Source organism: Neophocaena asiaeorientalis, unplaced genomic scaffold, assembly GCF_003031525.2.
Source record: "Neophocaena asiaeorientalis asiaeorientalis breed wild unplaced genomic scaffold, Neophocaena_asiaeorientalis_V1.1 scaffold212, whole genome shotgun sequence".
NCBI classification, from domain to species: domain Eukaryota; kingdom Metazoa; phylum Chordata; class Mammalia; order Artiodactyla; family Phocoenidae; genus Neophocaena; species Neophocaena asiaeorientalis.
In genome coordinates this window covers 4,857,373-4,880,515 of record NW_020174046.1, presented here as the reverse complement: position 1 = coordinate 4,880,515, position 23,143 = coordinate 4,857,373, and the positions used below count along the sequence as shown (strand labels likewise).

The 23,143-nt window shown below is 38.0% G+C and overlaps 1 protein-coding gene across 10 annotated transcripts in view; it reads right to left on the bottom strand.

Annotated features, from left to right (window-relative positions):
- Positions 1 to 23,143, bottom strand: part of LMO7 (LIM domain 7) — a 195,687-nt gene that overhangs the window by 106,458 nt on the left and 66,086 nt on the right. For all 10 annotated transcript variants that reach the window (XM_024753952.1, XM_024753956.1, XM_024753953.1 and 7 more), the window contains one exon: positions 13,013 to 13,082. In XM_024753952.1, the coding sequence (XP_024609720.1) occupies positions 13,013 to 13,082 (70 nt within the window). The remainder of the gene's footprint in view (positions 1 to 13,012; positions 13,083 to 23,143) is intronic.

The window sequence follows — 23,143 nt, the reverse complement described above, 5'->3', positions numbered from 1 at the left end:
CTCTTATTATCCCAACTGGCTCTCCATAGAATAGCTAATTTTCCCAATAATCTCAACTTCCCATGAAAAGAAGCTTACAAAGTCTAACTGTTCCCATTTTACACACGGTGAAACTGAGGCCTAAGAGGTATGTGGCTTGCCTAAGGTCACCCAGTAAGTAGTGAAGCTAGGATTCAAACCAAACAGTTCAACTCAAGTGCGTGCTCTTAACCACTGTATTAATTTCCCATTGCTGCTGTAACAAATTACAGTTTAGTGGCTTAACACAAGGTAAGTTTATGATTTTACAGTTCTGGAGGTTAGAAGTTCAAAATCAGTCTCGCTGGGCTAAAATCAAGGTGTCGGCAGGGCTGCATTCCTTCTGGAGGCTCTGGAAGAAAATCGATTTTCTTTTCCTTCCTGAGGCTTCTTTCGCTCCATCTTCAAAACCAGCAGCATCGGGCTGAGTCTGTGTTCCGCTACCATCTATCTGGTTCTCGCTCCCTCTTCCACTTATCAGGACCCTTGTGATTATATTGGGCCCCCCTGGCTAATCCAGGCTCCTCTCCTCCAACCCGAATTCCACCTGCAACCTAAGCCCCCCTTGCCTTGCAACATATCCACAGGTTCAATGGGCTAGAGTGTGAACATCTTTGGGAGATGTTCTGCCTACAGCTACCAAGCCTCCTTAAAAACAGGTTCCTGGGGCTTCCCTGGTGGCACAGTGGTTGAGAGTCCGCCTGCCGATGCAGGGGACACGGCTTCGTGTCCCGGTCCGGGAAGATCCCACATGCCGCGGAGCAGGTGGGCCCGTGAGCCATGGCTGCTGAGCCTGCGCATCCGGAGCCTGTGCTCCGCAACGGGAGAGGCCTGTGTACTGCAAAAAAAAAAAAAAAAAAAAAAAAAAAAAGACAGGTTCCTGTGTGCTATTGCCTTCTCAGAGTGAAGCATCTGTAACTCAAGACAGGACTCCAAGTGTGGTTAATTATCACTGTAAAGGTAATTAATAATGGTCATCTTGTAAAATGAGGATAATGGGGTGATCGTGAGGATGAAGTGAGGAAATAGATATGTGATTGGCACAGTTTCTAGCATATAGTTAGTGATCAGTAAATGGAGAGAATTTACCCAACTTCTCTTGTTGAAGACCACAGGTACTTTGTATTGTGGCATCTATATTATACTGTCATCTGAGCTCACATACAGTGGCGTAGTCACCTCCTATGAATTGACATCACAGTTCATAGGAAGAAGACCTGTTAGTTTTAACAGACCAGGAAGCTAGTCAAATTTAGAATAAAAATAAGGTGGATATAAAGAATCTGAATTGAATGTCATGTGATGCTATTAGTGAGGTATCACAGAAAAAGGCATAAAATGTATGATTCCATTTGTAGCTAATATAAAATCACAGAATTCATGTGATTGATTTTTTTCAGTAGAATACAGTAGAAATATATTCCTGATGAATATCCTTTTGGGGACTGAGGCCCATTCGGATCATTTTTAGTTTCAGTTTTTGATATCCAGTACATGAGCTATGCGTTATTGCTCCAACATCTATAAACTAGACTAAGTAAATTTCCCATGTTTTCATCCCACTTTTTTTTTTTTTTAAATAAAAATAGGGCAAATACAAGCCCTAAGGCAAACTGCCAGAAACCTCTCTCCAAGTTTACATGGATTTACATTCAGGTCCTTAAAACTGAGCATTTTTTCTCAATTATTTAAGATTTCGCCTACAGACATTATTCTGGTCCGCTTTTCCATCTCAACAATACCAAGGCTACAACAACAGATACATTACAGGAATTAAGACAGATGCCTAAAAGGCCAAGGATGGTCATATGAATAAATCAAATACAAATGAATAAAACGGGCATAATGTCAAAGAGATGGCAAAAGAGAACAAAGAAACCAGAGGCTCCCATCCTGTCTGTGGGACACCCCATATAATGGTTGCCTTGGGGGAATACAGGCCTGCTGTTACCAGATTCATTGCAAAGCTAGAGATGAAGATTTTATCTAAAATATGAGGGTATGCAAACGATTTAAATTTTGAAGACAAGCAAAACCTGTGTGAGTCAAGCAAAATCCATTGTGGGCCATTTCATAACCTCTAGTAGGTCTCCTGGACTCTCCATGGGACCAGCCCAGTGATCTGTTGCTTTAGAGCATTTGTTTGTGGTGGACAAGGCTGGCTTCTAGTGATTATTTTCCTTCTTGTTAAATAATCACAAACCATCCCTTTAATCATCTTTTCCATGATGTTGTTAGGGAATAACATCTAAAATCAACATTGACCACTTTTTTGGACATTTGCAAATCTGCCACCTTATGCAAATCGCCTCATCCTCCACAGGGTCTCTTGATTCTCCCCTCCCCTCCACCAGCCCTCTGCTCCATATGTATTATGTCAATAAGCTACTAATACAAAAACCCTGGCTTCTCTATCAACCCATAAGTAAATCCTACACACTTTTTCCATCAAAACATTTGGAAACTCTGACCGCTTCTCACCATTCCCAATATTGCCACCACACTCTCTTGCCTGAACTACTGTCTTAGTCAAAAACAGAACCAACAGGATACATATATAAAAGAGATTTATGATAAGGAATTGACTCATACAATTATGGAGGCTAAGTCCACAGTTATGGAGGCTAAGTCCCACAATCTGCCCAGTTATAAGCTGGACACCCAGGAGAGCTGATGGCATAGTTCCAGTTCGTGGGCAGAGCCTGAGAACCAGGAGAGTCAGTGGGATGGTATAACTACAAGTTCAAAAGCTAGCAGCCTTGAAACTCAAGAAGAGCCAATGTTTCAGTTCTGGTCTGTCTGAAGGCAGGAAAAGACCAATGTCCTAGGTCATGCACTGAGGCAGGAGTAGCTTCCTCTTACTCACAGGAGGGTTGAACTATTTGTTCTAGGCAGGCCTTCAACTGATTAGATGAGGCCCACTCTCAATTGAAAGGGCAATCTGCTTTACTCAGTCTACCAATTCAAATGTTAATCACATCCAAAACACCCTCACAGACACACCTAGGATAATATAATAATGTCTGACCAAATATCTGGACACCCCATAGCACAGTCAGGTTGACACATAAAATGAATCATCACAATTACTGAAGCTGTTCCTTAACTGACTTTTCTGCTTCTCAATTTCCTTCAGTCTACTCTTCAAACACCAATCTATGATCTTTTTTTATTTTTAAGTTTTATTGAGACATTAATTCACATACTATACAATTCATCCAAAGGGCACAATTCAATGGGTTTCAGTGTATTCACAAATACGTGCATCCTTTATCACAGACAACCAATAATTTCTAACAACAAATTAAATTACTCTCAAAAGTCCCCAACGGCTTCTCATCCCCAGTGGCTTAGGGTAAAATGCGGTCTACTCACCAAAGCCCTATACAACCTTGCTGGCCTACCTCTTTGCCTCACTCAGTTCCAGATGCAGAGTCCTCCTTAATGGTCCAGTTTGATCCTGCCTTGACCCCGCCCCTCTTTTCCTTCTCTATGGAAAACTCCCACCCATCCTCATATCTTCCCACTCCCTCCCTTCATTAAGGCCCCTGATCAAAGGCCAGCCCCTGAAATAAGATGCTCCTGAGCCCCTTCTCCGTAATACTTCTCATGCATGCACTCAATCATTCTCTACCCATTCACTTTATTTTTTCAGTATAATTAAGGTAATTGGCAAGGTATTATAGATTCTTCATGGTAATCATTGGCACCTGACAGGTTATTATCGACTTACTGCCTATGTTCCATTAGGGAGCAACATTCTCTGCCTTACTTGTGGTTGTGTCCCAAGTTCTTAGAACAGTACCTGGCACAGAGTAGGTGTTTAGTATTTTTAGGAGAGGAGGGATAGTCATGGGCCTAAACCCCATCAAGTAACCAATGCCCTGACACCAGTCTTACACCTGGGTTCTGTTTCATATTAACGTCATCTGCTCTTCCATTTCCAATTTCTACATTAAAAAGATGCCTAAAGAGAGACTGTTCAAAGTGTCTTTGTATCTGAATAAAACTGTCATGTATGACATAATCTTACTCTGAATCAATTTTTTTTTTTTTTTTTTGCGGTACGCAGGCCTCTCACTGTTGTGGCCTCTCCCGCCGCGGAGCACAGGCTCCGGACGCGCAGGCCCAGCGGCCATGGCCCAAGGGCCCAGCTGCTCCACGGCACGCGGGATCCTCCGGGACCGGGGCACGAATCCACACCCCCTGCATCGGCAGGCGGACTCTCAACCACTGCGCCACCAGGGGAACCCCTGAATCAATTTTTTTTTAACTCTAAAAGTTAACCATAGTGTTGCTTTAGGAATTCTAATTCATTAATTTTTTGTTGTTGTTTTTATTTTTTGGGTTTTTTTTGTTGTTTTTTTTTGTTGTTTTTTTTTTTGTGGTACGCAGGCCTCTCACTGTTGTGGCCTCTCCCATTGCACAGCACAGGCTCCGGACGCGCAGGCTCAGCGGCCATGGCTCACGGGCCTAGCCGCTCCGCGGCATGTGGGATCTTCCCAGACTGGGGCACGAACCCGTGTCCCCTGCATCCGCAGGCAGACTCTCAACCACTGTGCCACCAGGGAAGCCCTCATTAATGTATTGAAAAAAGTTGCCCTCAAGGCTGAAAGTTGGCACATAAATGTTCATCTTAGATTTAAAAACGAGTAAGTTTTGAAACCATAGGGAAGTGTTCCTAAACTTGTGCCAATGCCATGACTAAGAGATTATGGCTAGAAATAAAACCGGAGTTTCCTGATTTACAGTGCTGCATCATTATAAGGGCATTGTAACGAATTTCAACGTTGACGCTAAGTTTCTAAGTTTCTACTCTTGGTGATACTTAATTTCAGTCGAGAGTTGGAGAAAAATAGGGTGACAAGAAAACTTGAGGAGATCTCCTAAAAATACTTTATATAGATAACTCAGTCATCAGTGACTTATTTATATGCCATTTACATGGAGGTATTAAGGCATTTGGATATTTAATATCTAATATTGGTCACCTTGAAGACATCCAATGCACATCAGTCTGTTTCCTCAGACTTGATTACTGGATAACCCCAAACCATTTCAAAGTACAGATGGTGATCCACAGAAATTCCAATAAAAGATACATTAGAAAAAAGTTATTTACATTAAAATACAACCATGGAAAATGTCATGCACAGATGCACAAAGTGATCTTTCTTTTTAGTACTGGCTAACTTTTATGCTATGATTTCTTACACCAGTGCCACAGTGCACTAAAAATGTGAACATCATAGTGCTCTTCTATGTCTTTATTAAGAAGTAAGAAAAAGTACTCCACATTTGTGTTATTGGTGTTTTGTTTTCAAAGAAAATAATGAGATTGGCATGCTAGTAAAGTAAGAATAGTTTAAATGTTAGTGTTACACAGCTTGGAACAGTGGTTCACCTTCCCTTTGTAATGAAAACATTTCTTTAATAGAGTTTTAATCATGAGACCAAGACGGAGCAGTTTTAATCAAGTGTATTGATATAGTTTAACCTTCACTGTCTCATTAGGAAATGAAAGAAAAGAAAAAAATCTTTTAACTCAAAACTCCAAGGTCTGACCCAACATATATGAAATTATTCCAATACAGTAAGAGGTGAGAAATGGTAATTTATAGAAGCATTTCGCCTTTGTTATTTATCAACCGTGAGGAAATCAAGAACATGAAAACTAAGAGTTGAGGCAAGAGGAGGGTTATGGGAGGGGACCTCCATGTTGACTCCCAACCATCTGAAGATGGGGGACAGGGCAGTCAGAATCAGCTCAGTACGAAAATCCTGCTCTTATTGGCTAAATAATCGAATTGGCAAGGATGAGTGAATCAAAAAGAATTTGCTTGGTGGAAGCCTCTCCCAAATTTACTAGGTGGAAGATCTCCTTCAACAAATCTACGAAGTCAGCAATAAAATTCAAGACCAGAAAATAGGGCTTCCCTGGTGGCGCAGTGGTTGAGAGTCCACCTGCTGATGCAGGGGACACGGGTTCGTGCCCCGGTCTGGGAAGATCCCACATGCCGCGGAGCGCCTGGGCCCGTGAGCCATGGCCACAGAGCCTGCGGGTCCGGAGCCTGTGCTCTGCAACGGGAGAGGCCACAACAGTGAGAGGCCCACATACCGCCAAAAAAAAAAAGACCAGAAAGTAGACACTACTGATCTTACCACTAAATGGTTATTTTAAACTAGCTGTACACCATTTTCCCCTCTCTTCTCATGCCACAGCTTGTTATCAGTGTTTTGCATATATTAACATCCAAATATTTTCACAAATGCATCTTGCTTATTACCAACTAGAGAGATATTCCCTCTGAGACACACATTGGGTTTGACCTAGTACAGAGCAACTCTCAATCACCACTCTTTCAAGCAAGGCATATATTCATACTGGCTGCTCATCCAAGCCACATTCTAATATTCCTTGAGTACTTTCTCTTCAACCATACAAAATTCATTCCTGCCTCTTACCCAGAAAAGTACCACCCTTGAATGAAACTAGTAATTATATTTGTACTTCTTACATTATTTCAACTTGGAAGAGAAAGGAAACAGAAGAAAGGTTTTTTCTCCTGAAAACAGTCTGTCTTGAGGTCTCACATTTTGATTTTGCTTGTAGAAAGAACTCACAAACTCAGCGTTTCACAAACCTCCCCTCTCCCAACCCCTGGGCTTATTTTACTAAAAAGAAAATTTTAATGGGATAAATATAGTCATTGCTTAAGAGTAGTTTTCAGAAAAGTGCATGATAAAACCTGTATCAGAATATTTAAATTTTATAGCTGATTCCTCAGGTGAATTTTCTACTACAGAGGAAGGGAACAACTAGATGTTTCAACAGTGACCTTGGCATAGACTAGGTTGCACTACTTTGCTGACACCCAAGTGTATAGGTGAGTGAAGATGAATGAATCAGAAGTAATTTTACACAGGTACAAGAACACTGACCACTAATAACCTTCTGAAAAATGGCAGACCCATAGACTTGCTTTATTTCTTAAAATAACCATTATGAAGGCAGGAGAAAATGACACATCTAACAGCTTAAGCTAGCTGGCATCTTTGCCCATTTCCTACATTCTACAGCATTCCTGAATGAGGAGACAACTTTCCCAGCCTCTGTAGTCAACCTTACACATTCCACTCTTAAAGGAATCTGAAAGAATAACACTTTAGAGCAAAGATGTTCAAATTGAGCCCATATTTTTCATGCAAGTCTGGATATACCAAGGATTTTTCTACTAAACCCACTGACAGACACAAACATTCAAATGATTCAAACTAAATTTTCTAGGATACCATTGCTTTTCAAAGGGAAATCGCAATTGAAATGCCAAGCGTGAGAACAATCAAATCTGTAGTCAGTCAGCAAACTAGCCCATATAAAAGGGTAGGGTTTACTTTCTTGATTCTTTAGCTCAGTGGTTCTCAACCAGGGATGATTTTATGCCATAGGGGTTATTGGCAATGTCAGGTGACATTTTTAGTTGTCACAAGGGGGGGATGGAGGGCACAGTGCTACTTGCATCTATTGAGTAGAGGCCAGGGATGCTGCTCAACGTTCTACAATGCACAGGACAGACTCCGGCAACAAAGAATTATCCAGTCCAAAATGTCAACAGGGCCAAGGTTGAGAAACCTTGCTTTAGAAAACACAAATAAACCATTAGGGGTCCAAGATGACTATAAGTCTTACGGTTAATAACGTCCTTGATGTTTTCTACACATATTGTCTCTCATGCACATTAATGCAGATGGTAAATAATATTCTGGTTCAACGGCTCCTTTCACCATCAGAATATCTTGCCTGTTTCTCAGGGGTTTGTTTTGAGGTTGAGTTTTTTAATTCTCAAAGTTTTGGTTTTGAGTTTCAATGATTTGAACATACCCACATTTAACACCAGCTAATTTTTGGAAGACTCATACTCTTGCGTTAGAATTTTTAAGCATGGCTTTATAAAGAACAAAAAGAATTTAAAGGATAGGGGGAAATGTATTTCTTTACAAAACTCAAGCAAGGAAAGCTGTATCTCTAGAAGATCTATGAGAACATGATTACTGCCTTCCTAAAGAAAAAAATAATCATATAATCATATGAATGTTTTAAGCAAAGCATTCAATATACTTCTGAATCATCTTAACATCTCCCTCTGTGTTGTCATTGCTCAGGGGATATTCCAAGTGTTTCACACAGGTCCATCTGCCATGGGTAAGTCCACAGCCTTGGCTTCAAAGCTAAATACACATGGGAGTGGACATGAAACAGATAAAAGTCATAACTGAAGAAGAGAGTAAAAAAGGGAGGAATGCAAGAGGGGGCTTGGAGCATTACACTCACATAGCTTAACAAACCCTTACACAGAAATTGTGTAATTATTGCTGTATTTGACCTAACTTGGTATCTACCCCACACAAACTTCATTCATGAAACCACTTCAACTCACACACCAGAACTGAACAAACTAAAGGAAATGAATACTCCTGACCACAGCCCAGTCAGCCAAGACCACTCTCTCCCTTAAGGAACTCACGTACTAGCTGGCCACTGACCCACGAGATCTGTAGCCTGGAAAGAAAAAGGTAATCTCAGACTCACAGATCTCGAAATCAAACTTATGGTTAGCAAAGGGGAAACCTGGGGGGAAGGGATAAGTTAGGAGATTGGGATTATCATATATTCCCTACTACATATAAAATAGATAACTAATAAGGACCTACTGTATAGCACAGAGAAATCTACTCAATATTCTGTAACAACCTATATGGGAAAAGAATCTGAAAAGGAGTGGATATATGTGTACGTATAACTGATTCACTTTGCTGTACAGCTGAAACTAACACAACATTACACAACATTGTAAATCAACTATACTCCAATTTAACAACAAAAAAAAGAAAAGGTAATCTGATCCATTCAGATTCCTCTCTTGGGAAACGCAACTAAGGGATGCCATTTCCTGTTAGAAATGGGACAGAGAAAAGTAATCATTTTGAACGCAGCTGCCACGTTTATGCCTGAGCACTAGATTAACGAGAGTCCTCTGGAAAGTCCTTACGATAAAACACTCTTCATCTCACTCAGCTTAAAAGCATCTTTGCTCTTTGTTACCATTAACTACATGTAAAACTGGTGGATCTGATTAAAGTCTTTGAATGTACCACTGTGAATTCCTGGTTTCAATATTGTACCAGAGTTATATGAGATGTTACAATGCGGGAAACTGGGGTGAAAGGCACAGAGGAACTCCGTGTACTGCTTTTTTTGCCACCTCCTCTGAATCTATATTTCAAAATAAAAAGTTTTTTAAAAGGCAAGTATTAACTAAAACATTTACCTATCTGTATTAGTTTCCGAGGGCTGCCATGACAAAGTACCACAAGCCGAGTGGCTTAAAGCAACAGAGATTTATTGTCTCACAGTTCTGGAGACAAGAAGTCCAAAATCAAGGTATTCACAAAGCCATGCTCCCATGAAACCTGTAGAAGAATCCTTCCCTGCCTCTTCCAGTTTCTGGTGGTTTGCTGGCAATCGCTGCTCCCCCTTGGCCTGTGGATGCATCACGCCAATTCTCAGTTGTCACATGGCTTTCTTCCCGTGTGTACCTGCCTTCATAAGGCCATCTTCTTATAAGGATGCCAATCATATTAGATTAGGGTGTCTACTCTACTCCATTATGACCTCTGTTCCCATTCTCCATGGGACAACCCTCTTTCCAAATAAGATCACATTCTGAGGTACTGCAGTTTAGGACTTCAGTATGTAGGCATACCTCAGAGATATTGTGGGTTGGGTTCCAGACCACCGCGATAAAGCAAGTCACATGAATTTTTTTTTGTCTCCCAGTGCATATAAAAGTTATGTCTATACTAACTGTAGTCTATCAAGTGTGCAGTAGCATTATGTCTAATAAAGCAACACACATACCTTAATTAACAAATACTGTATTGCTAAAACATACTAACCATCATCTGAGCCTTCAGAGTCACAGAAGTAACATCAGAGAACACTGGTCATGGATCACCACAACGAATACAATAATAATGAAAAAGTTTGAAATACTGCAAGAATTACCCGAATATGACCCAGAGACACGGGGTGAAAAAATGCTGTTAGAAAAATGGCACTGATAAAACTTGTTCGATGCAGGGTTGCCACAAACCTTCAACTTATAAAAAATGCAATATCTGCAAAGTGCACTAAAGCGAAGCACAATAACTTGAGGTATGCCTGCAGTGGATCTTTTTTTTGAGGGGCGGGACACAATTCAGCCTATAACACTGAGAATAACTCAAGCCATCTGAAAAAACAGAGTACTTGCAATACAATTCACACTTAATTTTCACAGAAGTTATTTCGTAAAAGCTATTTTCATCTAAAACATATTTATTCTATTAAATTGAATGTTTCTTCCTAGGAAGACTTCAAAAACAAAAGTTCTTTAACTTTATTCCTTAAATAACACCTGACTCCTATATTGCCAGAAGTAATTCATACATATATGTACACTGCAATACATGCATATATATGAAAGTTTTTTACCCAACCAAGTTTGAGACCAATAAAAATATCATGTCAGCTGCTTAGTCGTGACAGAAATAGAATAGATGTAACTTGGTAAGAAGGAAGGAATTAATATTTGAGCCCAACTGCTCTGGAACTTTATATATAGACAGTTGACCCTTGAACAACAAAGGTTTCAACTGCACAGGTCCATTTATACGTAGATATTTTTTCAAGAAATATATTGGAAAATTTTTTGGAGATTTGTGACAATTTGAAAAAACTCACAGATGAACCGTGTAGCCTAGAAATATCGAAAAAATTAAGAAAAAGTTAGTATATATCGTGAATGCATAAAATATATGTAGATACTACCTTTACACAGGCATAAGGTGAGTGATATTTAATATAAAATTATTTGTTAGTTTTCTTACTGTTTTATAACTTTGCTTTCAAGGAATTACAGTACAGTACAATATGCCTCTCTCTCTCTCATGATTGGAGAAACTGCATATCAGACTGTCATCACGGGTAAGTGGGTTTTTCAATGTAACAATGTTTCCAGTACTGTATTATAAATATGACTGTAATACTGTACGCCACAAAAATCATACAATGGTTCATTTATTAGTGTATAGGCTTGGTGACCATGAAGCAATCATAGTGCTGTTTCTTTGTTATCAATGCATGAATCATTATACCTTTAAATAAATATGAATTTCTTTTTCACATTACCTTTTCAATTTTATGACTAATGTTAGTAATATGTATAACAGCTATAGTGTTTTGTATCATATGAGACAATATTGATGTTGGTATTGACAGACAGATGATTCATCTTGTAAACAGACAAGGTAAACTTATGGTTTCAATAAATACAGTACAGTACTGTAAATGTATTTTCTCTTCCTTAGGATTTTCTTAACATTTTCTTTTATCTAACTTACTTTATTGTAACAATACAGTATATATTGATAATACATATAACATACAAAATATGGGTTAATCGACTATTTATGTTATCAATAAGGCTTCTGGTCAATAGTAAGCTATTAGCAGTTAAGTTTGGGGGGGAGTCAGAAGTTACACACAGATTTTCAAGTGCACAGGAGGTTGGTGCTCCTAACTCTCGCTTTGCTCAAGGGTCCACTGCATTCTATATTTCAAAAGAAAATAGTAATTTTCTGATCTTTCAAAGAGAAAACTGTAAAAACTCTTCTTTCCTTCTCTCCTAGACAGATATTTTCTAATAATAAACACTCTGCCACCAACTTATTCCTGTCAAAATTCTGATGACACCTTCTGCAAACCCAGAAATTTTAGTACTGCTACCTTTAATCTGTCATGCCTTTAACATCTGCAAACACATGCATGGCCAAACAGAAGGTTCCTGAATGTATTACAAGCAGCTTGACTATTCCAAAGATAAAATATTAACATATTTTATTTACATTCCAGTTATTAGCTGTCTTAAACTTGAGTGTTTTGTAAAATTAATTTTTTACCTGACTCCCAACATCAGCCTTGATTCTTAGGGAATGCTAACTTTTTTTTTTTTTTTTTTGCGGTACGCGGGCCTCTCACTGTTGTGGCCTCTCCCGTTGCGGAGCACAGGCTCCGGACGCGCAGGCTCAGCGGCCATGGCTCACGGGCCCAGCCGCTCCGCGGCATGTGGGATCTTCCCGGACCGGGGCACGAACCCGTGTCCCCTGCATCGGCAGGCGGACTCTCAACCACTGAGCCACCAGGGAAGCCCCAGGAATGCTAACATTTTGAAAATTATCCATCATTTGTAATTATAAATTATATTTCCAAAGATATGGTCCCACATTATTATTGATCTCTCTAGGGTCTTGATACAGCAGAGAATCTATATAGTGATAGTATGGGGTGTTTTTCATACACAAAACTCCGGATTTAAAGCTAGAATGAATCTAGAGAGTCATCCATAGTCATCTTATAGAAAAGGTTACTGAGGCAAAGTAGAAGACAGAGACTTGCCCAACATCACACAGGAAACCAAAAGAGGTGACAGGTCTTAAGTATGTTGCAAATACACTACAAAACCTGCATGCTGAGCGAGGGCAATGTATAAGCACGAAGCACCTGAAATGTAACAACTCATCAGCTTTGGCCAGTTTCCATAAACTGTGGTCAACTAGCAACCAATACACGGAGGGCTGAGTTTCGGAAAGACCGTGATCCTAAACAAATGCAATTTGTGGAAGAAATGGGCCAAAAGGGGGGATATAGGCAGTCTGAGGGCACAAGAAGCAAAACAAACAAAAAATTAAATAAATAGAATAAAAGCCTCCAGGCAGAATGGAAACAGAAGGAGGAACTAAAGATATAAGGACAAGATCACAAGAAATACTTTCCTTGAGAAAAAAAGACCCCAAACCTAATATCTACGATAATTCCAGATTAAGAGAACGTGTTTATGCCCATCTTTTTACATTTCAGAAACAAATATAATTTTGAAGATAATTTATTACTTACCAAACCTGCTATTGGTGTGGACAGTCTATTGATCTTCTTAATGACACCAGGTTTAAGCTTATTAATCAAACTGAAAGTAAATAAAGAAACAACATATGTAGTTATAAGAATGCCAATATTAGTTTAGTGTTCTTTTTAACATCCTCAAAAATCATACATGTCATTCATCCATCCCAATATTTTCTTCAGGTCCAAGAGCCCAACAGAAAGCAAACAACTAAGAAAATAAGTCAAGAAACAGAGACCAGCAATGCCAACAACAGTGACACGGGCCTCTTAGAACATACAGACACACTTCTACATTCAAAGACATGTCCTTTAAAAATAGTTCCACATTTGTTAAAGAAAGGTAATATTTGATTCTGTTTCAACAGTTAGTTTAAGAATCTCTTTCATTGTAATATAGTTCTCCTCAACCTAAGAATACTTTTTTCTATTAATCATTTTTACTGATTTTTTTTCTCAAACTGAACCATGTTTTAAAAAGGTAGATTCAAGCCATATTTTTTTCTTTGCCATATTTAAAGGGTGCAGTGGAACTCATCCAGATAACAACTATTTCCCATTGGTAACTCATTCAACTCTATGACAGCTTTGCTATCACTGCGGAATGACTGGGTAAAAATTTAAATGTACCAGAACTCCCCAAAATAGGCTAACAGCCACTTCAGAATCTAACACTGAACAAAAGTTTATGTTGTTATTACAGAATCTGCAAGGATATCTGTAAGTCTCTAGATTCTAAAACACTTTTAGAACCCAGTTTTAACACCTGATACTTAAGAGTACAATTTTTGGTTCTAAATCTAGATTATGGTGAATTCTATATTTTTGTTGCTGTGCACTGATAATAGTGCCAAGCCATGTAGAAATTTATTATAATAATGTTTTTCTAGTAAAGCTAGCCTCGTTAATTAATCATTAGTCACTGCCAGAAAACTATAATTTGAAACAATGATTTTCCTATTCAGTAATGCTTCCACAAAAAAACAATTCTTTATTCTGTAACAGAGTTCCAAAAGGAAAGCAAATATAGGAGAAAGAATCAAACATTCTTAATTTACTGGTCTCCCCTTCACAATGGGCAACAGAAAAAAAGAAAAAAATCTGACACTTGTGGAATGTCACTCCTTCAACATTCCAGAGATTTATATATACACTTGAGTGTGCTAAAAATAAAGAAGACAAAAGTCTCAATTTAATAAGCTTCAGAATGTTGTTAACAGGATTCAAAATTACAAAACAGTGGCTTATGAAGATTTAGTCTGGTGAACAAAAGCTGTTTTTCTGTTTTCATAGTTTCTTCACACAAAGATCTTTAGATAACTTAACATAGATGACAGAACCACCACCCCTCGACTTTAAGCATTTCCAAGAACTGTTACTCTTTGACTCCTAATTTCTTATTTGTGCACTGAAAACCACGTAGGAAGGAAGGCTTTCTCCCTCATGGTCACAATATTTTTCTTTAATCACTAGCTGAAGAGCTAGCAAAGAATTGAGCAGGTTTATAAGAAATGACATTTCCAATTTAATTGTTCTAGTTGTTCCCTATTAAGCAAGTATTTCTTGAATTCTATTACTGGTGGCTTCTTGCAATGTATAGTACAAACAACTGAAACATTACTTAACAGAAACATAATTCTAACATAGCGTCAACCAAGAAATTCATAGCAGTTGTTAACCACTAGTTTGACAGTGACTTTCCTACGGAACTTGAACCTTAAAATGTAATCTTTCTGTGATATTAAAAGTTAGACATAGGGGTTTCCCTGGTGGCGCAGTGGTTGAGAATCTGCCTGCTAATGCAGGGGACAAGGGTTCGAGCCCTGGTCTGGGAGGATCCCACATGCCGCAGAGCAACTAGGCCCGTGAGCCACAACTACTGAGCCTGAGCGTCTGGAGCCTATGCTCCGCAACAAGAGAGGCTGCCATAGTGAGAGGCCTGCGCACCGCGATGAAGAGTGGCCCCCCGCTTGCCACAACTAGAGAAAGCCCTCGCACAGAAACGAAGATGCAACACAGCAAAAATAAATTAATTAATAAACTCCTACCCACAACATCTTCTTAAAAAAAAAAAACATTCAATACAGAATTTTATGATTACTTTAGTATTGATATTTTTAAAGACTGGTAGTAAAATTAATATAAGTTTGATTTCTAGAATTCCTGTGGCAGTAATTTTGAATACTGCTGAATTAGGATACAACACAAATAAATGGTTAACAAGACATGCTAAGATGGGAAAGTCTAAGTGAAGCGGCAACAAGTCAGTACCAATGCATTGATAATCATCATTTCATGATGATAGGACTTTCTGTTTAGCTTCACTGTTATGCCTGAAGCATCCTCAAGTGAGTCTAGCAAAGCTCAAGTGGTCTGACAGCAGAGACCTCTTATTCTAGGCAACGTCAGCAATTATGGCACTAATGGATCTTGCTGAGTAACAGGACGTTTCCCAATACAACATCGATAGCCATACGTGTTAGCAGGAGGACTCTGGTTTCCTGTCCTGGTTCTGCTCTTTACTATTAAGGAACATCGCAAATTCTGCTCCGTCCCTTCATGTAAATCAGAGGATTCTCACAGTCCAACTTAGGTTCTTTCCAACTTTTGCCACTGTAAAAATGCTTGGATGCATGTCTGTATGTATATCTTTGACCATGCTCCTTATCATTTCTTATATTCTATTTCTAGAAATAAAACCATCAGTGACAAGTTCTTGGTACTTGTCTGGAAAGGAACCTGGCAATATGAACCAATTTACTTTTGCATCAGCAGGTAGCATTCCTGTGTCTACCTCATTGTATGATAAAACAGCGACACTGTTTCCCTCTGCCTGTCAGCTCTACTGCGTGATCTCCCTAGTGCTGCAGCCTTTATAAGCACTGCTTGAAAGGGATATAAAAAATTTTACCAATGTTTTATGTATCACATTTTAGATACTTAAGCTCTTTTTAATATTTTCCACTATGAAGAGGCTTTATGCATACCTTTTTCCCATTTTGTAGTCTTAGAGTCCAAAACAAAAGAATTATTGGGGAAAGTCTTATAACCTTTATGATAAATAAATATATGTTTATATTAATAAATAAACTAGCATATAATTACTTGATAGATACTGCCAAATTGCTGTTCAGCACTGTACCAGCTTATACTCAACTGGTCATTTTGGGAATATCATAGACTACTTTGCCATAATACGGCCATCATTTTTTTTAACAGATTTTAAATTATTTACTAGTTCAATTTAAAAATCGTATCTGATTTTAACATAATTATTTCTTACTATTGAAGGTAGAGATTTTACTATTTATTTCCAGTAGTATTTCTTCATTTGTGAAGTATTTGGTCACATCCTTTGTTCATTTGTCTATTGAGATTTTCAAACATGTACCTTACCAGTTTATTTGAACTCTAGATAATATTTAAGCCAATTCTGCTTAAAATATTTTTCCCAGAATGTTATTTGCCAGAGTTATCTATTTAATAAAACTTCAAGTGTATTTTTTCTGGGTTTTTTCTATTCCTTCAAAGCTTAGAATCTTAAACTGCCTCCAAAAAATTTTTAATTCTTCTATTTTATTTTCTGAGTTTTTTATTATTTTAATCCAGGCTATATTCTAGTATACGTAAGGTTTGGGCTTGGGTTTTTTTTTTTACTGAAGCATAATTGACCTACAACACTATGTTAGTTCCAGGTACATAAGACAGTGATCCAATATTTCTATACATTACAAAATGATCACCATGATAAATCTAGTTACCATCTGTCACCATACAAAGATATTACAATATTATTGACTATATTTCCGTGATTCATTTATTTTGTAACTGAAGTCTGTACCTCTTAATCTCTCTCATCTATTTCACTTATTGCCCATCCCCCTGCTCTGGCAACAACCTATTTGTTCTCTATGACTGTGTTTCTGTTTTTTTTGTATGTGTTCACTTGTTTTCGTTTTTAGATTCCATATTTATGTGAATCATGGTATTTGTCTTTCTCTGTCTGACATTTCACTTAGCATAATACCCTCTAAGTCCACCTATGTTGTCACAAATGGCAAGATTTCATTCTTTTTATGGCAGAGTCATATTCCACTGAGCATATATACCACCTCCTCTTCATACCTTCATCTCTTAATGGGTGCTTAGGTTGCTTCCATATCTTGGCTACTGTAAATAATGATGCAATGAACTTAAGGGTGCACATATCTTTTTGAATTAGTGTTTTCGTTTTCTTGGGGAAAATGACCAGAAGTGGAATTGCTGGATTAAATGGTAATTCTATTCTTAATTTTTTGAGGAAGCTCCATACTGTTCTCCATAGTGGCTGCACCAATTTACATTCCCTCCAACAGTGCACGAGGGTTCCCTTTTCTCCACATCCTCGCCAACGCTTGTTATTTGTTGTCTTTTTGATAACAGTCATTCTGACAGGTGTGAGATAGTATCTCACTGAGATTTTGATTTGCATTTCGCTGATGATTAGTGATGTTGAGCATATGTCTATTGGTCATCTGCGTGTCTTCTTTGGAAAAATGTCTATTCAGGTCCTTTGTCCATTTTTTTTTTATCAGGTTGTTGTTTTTGTTTGTTTGTTTGTTTTGTTTCTTTGAAGTACGCGGGCCTCTCACTGTTGTGGCCTCTCCCGCTGCGGAGCCCAGGCTCCGGGACGCGCAGGCTCGGCGGCCATGGCTCACGGGGCCAGCCGCTCCACAGCATGTGGGATCTTCCCGGACCGGGGCACGACCCCGCGTCCCCTGCATCGGCAGGCAGACTCTCACCCACTGCACCACCAGGGAAGCCCGGTTGTTTGTTTTTTTGATGTTGAGTTGTGGTATATGCTGAGTTTGTAAGTTAATTTTCTTAGCCAATTATGTACCCCAATACAAATAATCGAGTGCCTCATCTCTTCTCCATTCTCTCATCTGTCCTTTATCACAACTTCCTATGCATAAGAATGTATTTTGGACTTCCCAATTACATTAATATGTACATTTATAAAGCAATCCATAATTTTTTAATTACTGTGCTTTCTCAAGTCTGTCATTTGTTCTAATATCGAGACAGTATCATTCCACAGAAATTTTTAGTTTTAGGATTTTTCCTTTTCTCACCTGTTTATTCTTCCCTATGAATGTTAAAATCCTATTTATTCTAAGAAAAGTCTGACTAGATTTAACATGGGTATTGGCTTAAAATTATAAACAAATTGACAACTATTGGAAATACAGTTTTTCATTCCATTTCTTAAGTCATATAGTTTACCATTACATTTCAACATACAAAATAAAAGTCTCACACATTTCTCTAAAGTAAACAGTAAACTGTGTTCTAAATTTTTCCACTATTGCCTTTATCCCTTAGATCTCATCTGACTTTCTGACTGATGATTGTTGGTAAGTAAAAATTCTAGAGATTAAGTCTCTCATATAAGGCAATTACTCTACTTTTAATTGATGTGATATCATTATATATTTGTCCTTTTTGCAATATTCATTTCCCTTTCTTAATACTTCTCATTGCACCGCCTAGAATTCCTATACTTTCACCATTTCCTGGCCAATACGTGGTTTTCCATTACCTACCTGAGAGCCTTCATGACATCAAGAAACTACTTCAAAAATAACTTTTTTCTGATCAACTTTAATATAAATTGTTTATATTACACACATTTAGCATATACATTACTCCTACTTATTTTTAGTAGAACACCATTCTCATTTTTTTTTCCTCAGAGACCCTAGCACTGAAATGTTGTGTGCCCTCCTCTTAGTAATTTATATTTAGAATGAGAAAGCCCTGAAGACGGTACATGCAAGTTCATGAGACAGGACCAAAGCTTTCTACCTTCAAGTCTGAGGCCACAATGTAAAAAAAATTTCTGCAAAATTTGCAATGAGTCTGTATAACATGACTACCATTACAGAAGTGAATTTTTTAATTGATGTTTGCCAAGCTGACCTTCAACTTGAAAAACTACTTTTAAAAAAATGACGTTTTGCTATATGTGGACATAAAATTACAGAAAAAATTGACTGTGAAGCTTAAAAAGACAGCATACAGATGGCAACCATAAAACACTGCCATGAAGAGAAAGCAGTTTTAAAATTTTTAATTATCTTTATGAACTTGAACACATGCATCTTTGCAAACTACTGGATTATCAAATAATATAGAAACTTCAAAGTCTGTACCACTTTAAGTGAAGAAAAATAGTTCTTATTACTTAAATTTTAAATGGCTATAATATGGGATCAGGGTCAATTGATAGTGCTGGTGAGCTGTATGAACGCACCTGTCCTCAGGAAATTCAAAACCAGTAAGAGCTCTAAGAAAAAAGCCTTCATCCTTACAGAAGGACCTCTGAGCTTTACATGGAGCTCTGCATAGAAGCCCCAAGAATCCACTGATGTCGCTGTCACTCTGTGTGTGAGTGTCCTAACAAAGTTAGTGTCCTAACAAAGGACAGAGCCCTCTCGCATGAATGAGAAGTGGCAAGGTCTCTATCTTGTCTGATGTCTTAAAACAATCACTCGAGTATCCCACAGTAAATTAACAGGAGTATTTTTTAATAATTTTTTTCTTTTTTTGAATGCACCTTTAACAAAATACTATAGTCGTTTCAGGAAGACAGTACAGTATTCACATAGCAGATATAAATAGAAACAGGTTTTCTCAAACCAGTAGGTGAATGTTTATTTGCTCCACTCTTTCCAAGCTGCAAGCCAGGGAAAGGAAGGCCTGGTGCCAGTGTGAGAAGAGTTTCCTCAAAAATGTGAGCTGTGAGTTCAAAAAGGCATAAAAGTCTGCATGGCTGACTCGGGACAGAGCAAAGACTTGGCATTATTCCAGGGATGGGAAGTACTGACTGACTAACCAGAGACACACCCAATAAGATTACCTTCAAATACATCTTCTTACTTCATAAAGATAATAAACAATGTTTCCATTTAAATATTTCCAAGATTGCTATCACAAGATGAGTAACTATGAAATTACTAATCACTAGCTGGATATGCTCCAACTAAATATATTTAAAGAGATATAATTCTGCAGAACCACAGAGCAAGGGAGGACTGCAGATACTTATGTAGTGGCAAATCTCTTATATTTTTAAATATATAGTAAGGGAGTCTTCAGGAACCCTAATAAACACTGAAGATAGGAGACAGATGAATGAATACTATTAATAAAATTCATAGAAAATTATAACAAGGAGTTGAAATCACCTTATAGACCCCTGTCAATCCTTTTACTAATTAGAAAAAAAAAACAAATTAGATTTCGTTCACATTTCTCTGTTTAATAAAGCCAAGAGAGACTGCATGTCTAAGGTATACAGTAAAATAATTACTACAACAGACTTTAACTGGGGGAGTATTCTTTAGCCCTCAATTGATTGGATCCCCCAGTCAATCAAACTAAATGATACTAAAATGATTTACAGAAGATACTAACTTAGATTAAAAGGCAATAAATGCACATAACTACCCTCATTATTCAGATGTGTATCTTGTCTGAAACCTCAGTGCAGAGTTTATACCCAATTTAAACTATCTGAAATGTCAGTACAGTGCCAGTTGGGGAAAAGCTATAATGAGCTCATTTCCTCCAACTCTTGACTTTGATATTCCAGAATGCCAGTTCAAAAAGGATAAACTCCTACTAAAGCATAAAAGACTGCTGAAATTACTAAATAAAATAATAAGAAAACTGTTTAATGGTGATAATGAACTAGGATGCCTAGAGACTTTTAAAAGGCAATAAACAGACCCTATATTTCACAAGAATTGGTCATTTTTCTGGCAGTGAACCAAAGAGAAGTCAGCCTTTTCCTATAAAATATTTTAAAAATCTGAATTTATTTTTAAGTCATAATTCAGCTAAAACTTGAGATCTCAGATGGGCAAAATATTCTCAAAGACAGACAGCTTACTATATTTACCACTAATTTAAAAGTCAGGGTTTACAATACCAGGCTTCTGAACAGCAGGTTTTGCTTTCCTCTTAGACATAATAACTACTCAGGCATATGTGATCAAACAATGATGCTTCATCATTTTGTAGACCAACTAGCTAGGCTTTTCTTTAGCTATAAATTTACACAGAATATAGTTACCTGGACTTTTTTCCAACACTACATCTATTAGATTAAAATGCCTTCATTAACCAGTGGCTAAAAATAATGCAATTCACCATTAAGAGATTATTTTAGTACAAGCATCATGCAGTACTTTGGGATCCCATCATAAACTAAAATTACTGATTACCACAGCTTAGTATTTACTGACACTACCTTTGGGAAACATTCATTCAAAGAATACTGGGTGGGCTTCCCTGGTGGTGCAGTGGTTAAGAATCCGCCTGCCAATGCAGAGGACACAGGTTCAAGCCCTGGTCCGGGAAGATCCCACATGCTGCGGAGGAACTAAGCCCGTGCGCCACAACTACTGAGCCTGCGCTTTAGAGCCTGTGAACCACAACTACTGAGCCTGCATGCCACAACTACTGAAGCCCATGCGCCTAGAGCCTGTGCTCTGCAACGAGAAGCCCGCGCACCGCAACGAAGAGTAGCCCCCGCTCACCCCAACTAGAGAAAGTCCGCGCGCAGCAACAAAGACCCAACACAGCCAAAGATAAATAAATTTAAAAAATAAAGAATACTGGGTACTAAATAGATTGATGAGACTTAGCTGGTAATGCACAAAACCCCAAATTGGTGTTATTTCAATAAGGAAACAATCTAAGAATGATGATTCTGGAAGTTGTGAATTTAAATGACATTTTAAAAAAACTAATATATCTCTAAACATGCACCTAAATGTTTGCTGTGACCATTAAGGTAGAACTTATAATATTTAATCTAACAGTACTGCCTGTGATCAAAACAGTTTTTTATCAACTCTGAATATCCTCACTGGTAACAATATACGCAGGTTGGATATAGTTTTTGGAAATCACCTCAAGCAATTTAGGCTGCTGCATAAATTGCGTTTTAAATAAAACACTAAGTGTCACTCTCAAGTATGTTTAATGACCTAGTTATGGAGGCTATGTCCCCAAAAGGGGGATCCCTAAAACTATTTTGAGTAATAGTTCATCACTGGAACTATATAACCACAAAGTGAGTTCTTAAAAAGATCACCTATTTGGGTTGCATGCTTTCATATGTCTAAAAACAACTCTGTGCTCCACAGGCCCACTGCCTACATAAGCCCACCTAACTCCTATCCTGACTTATGGGACTTAAAACTGACATCAAAGTTATTTGCAGCAAAGCTCTAAATAGTCTACACTCATAGCTAAGGTTCTTTTCAGATCACATGTGTCTAACAGCCATTTTTCCCTCCATCTTCTGAACACATTAGAATATATAAAACATATAATTTGCAAACCAAGATAATTTCCTATCAGTGACCAATTGAGCTAGCCACGTGACCTACTAATATTAGTTTAAACACTATTTGGCAACAACAACTCTGAACGTGGCATCAGAAAAGGACAAGAAACATCCCTTAAACTTTACTTGTGACCCTTATTCATATGCCTGTCCTACTACATATTATGTAGAATCACATGAAATTGACATTTCTGTAGGTCACACGTGGTTGAATATCAATACTTCATATGATTCGACTTAATAACACTGCTCTAAGACAAAGAAGTGTGAACACCTATCAACAGAACTGATGAGATAAAGACTTATCTTCATGGCCGTCTTCCTAGCAACAACTTGTATTCATACAAAGTTTGATAGTTTATGGAAACCTTAATATATGTATTATAGAACTTTGCACCTTTGTGAATTAGGCAGATCAGATACCCTGATCTCCACTTTACAGATGAGAAAATAAGGCTCAGATGTTAAGTCACTTGCTCAAATGTCCAAAAGTATGAAGCAAGGAATCAAACCTAAGCCTTCTGACTCCGGATCTTTGCTGCAAACAACCTTCCTTTAAAAGGATAATCAAAATCATCTAAGTATGAGCACATACACTCCCAGTGCTTGCTTGTGGACAGATTCCATAAATACTTATGTGATAAGTGTCTAGATTGGAATACTTAAGTGGTTTCAAAAATGTGGGTACATACACAAGTACATTCTTATACTTTATTTGCTCACGT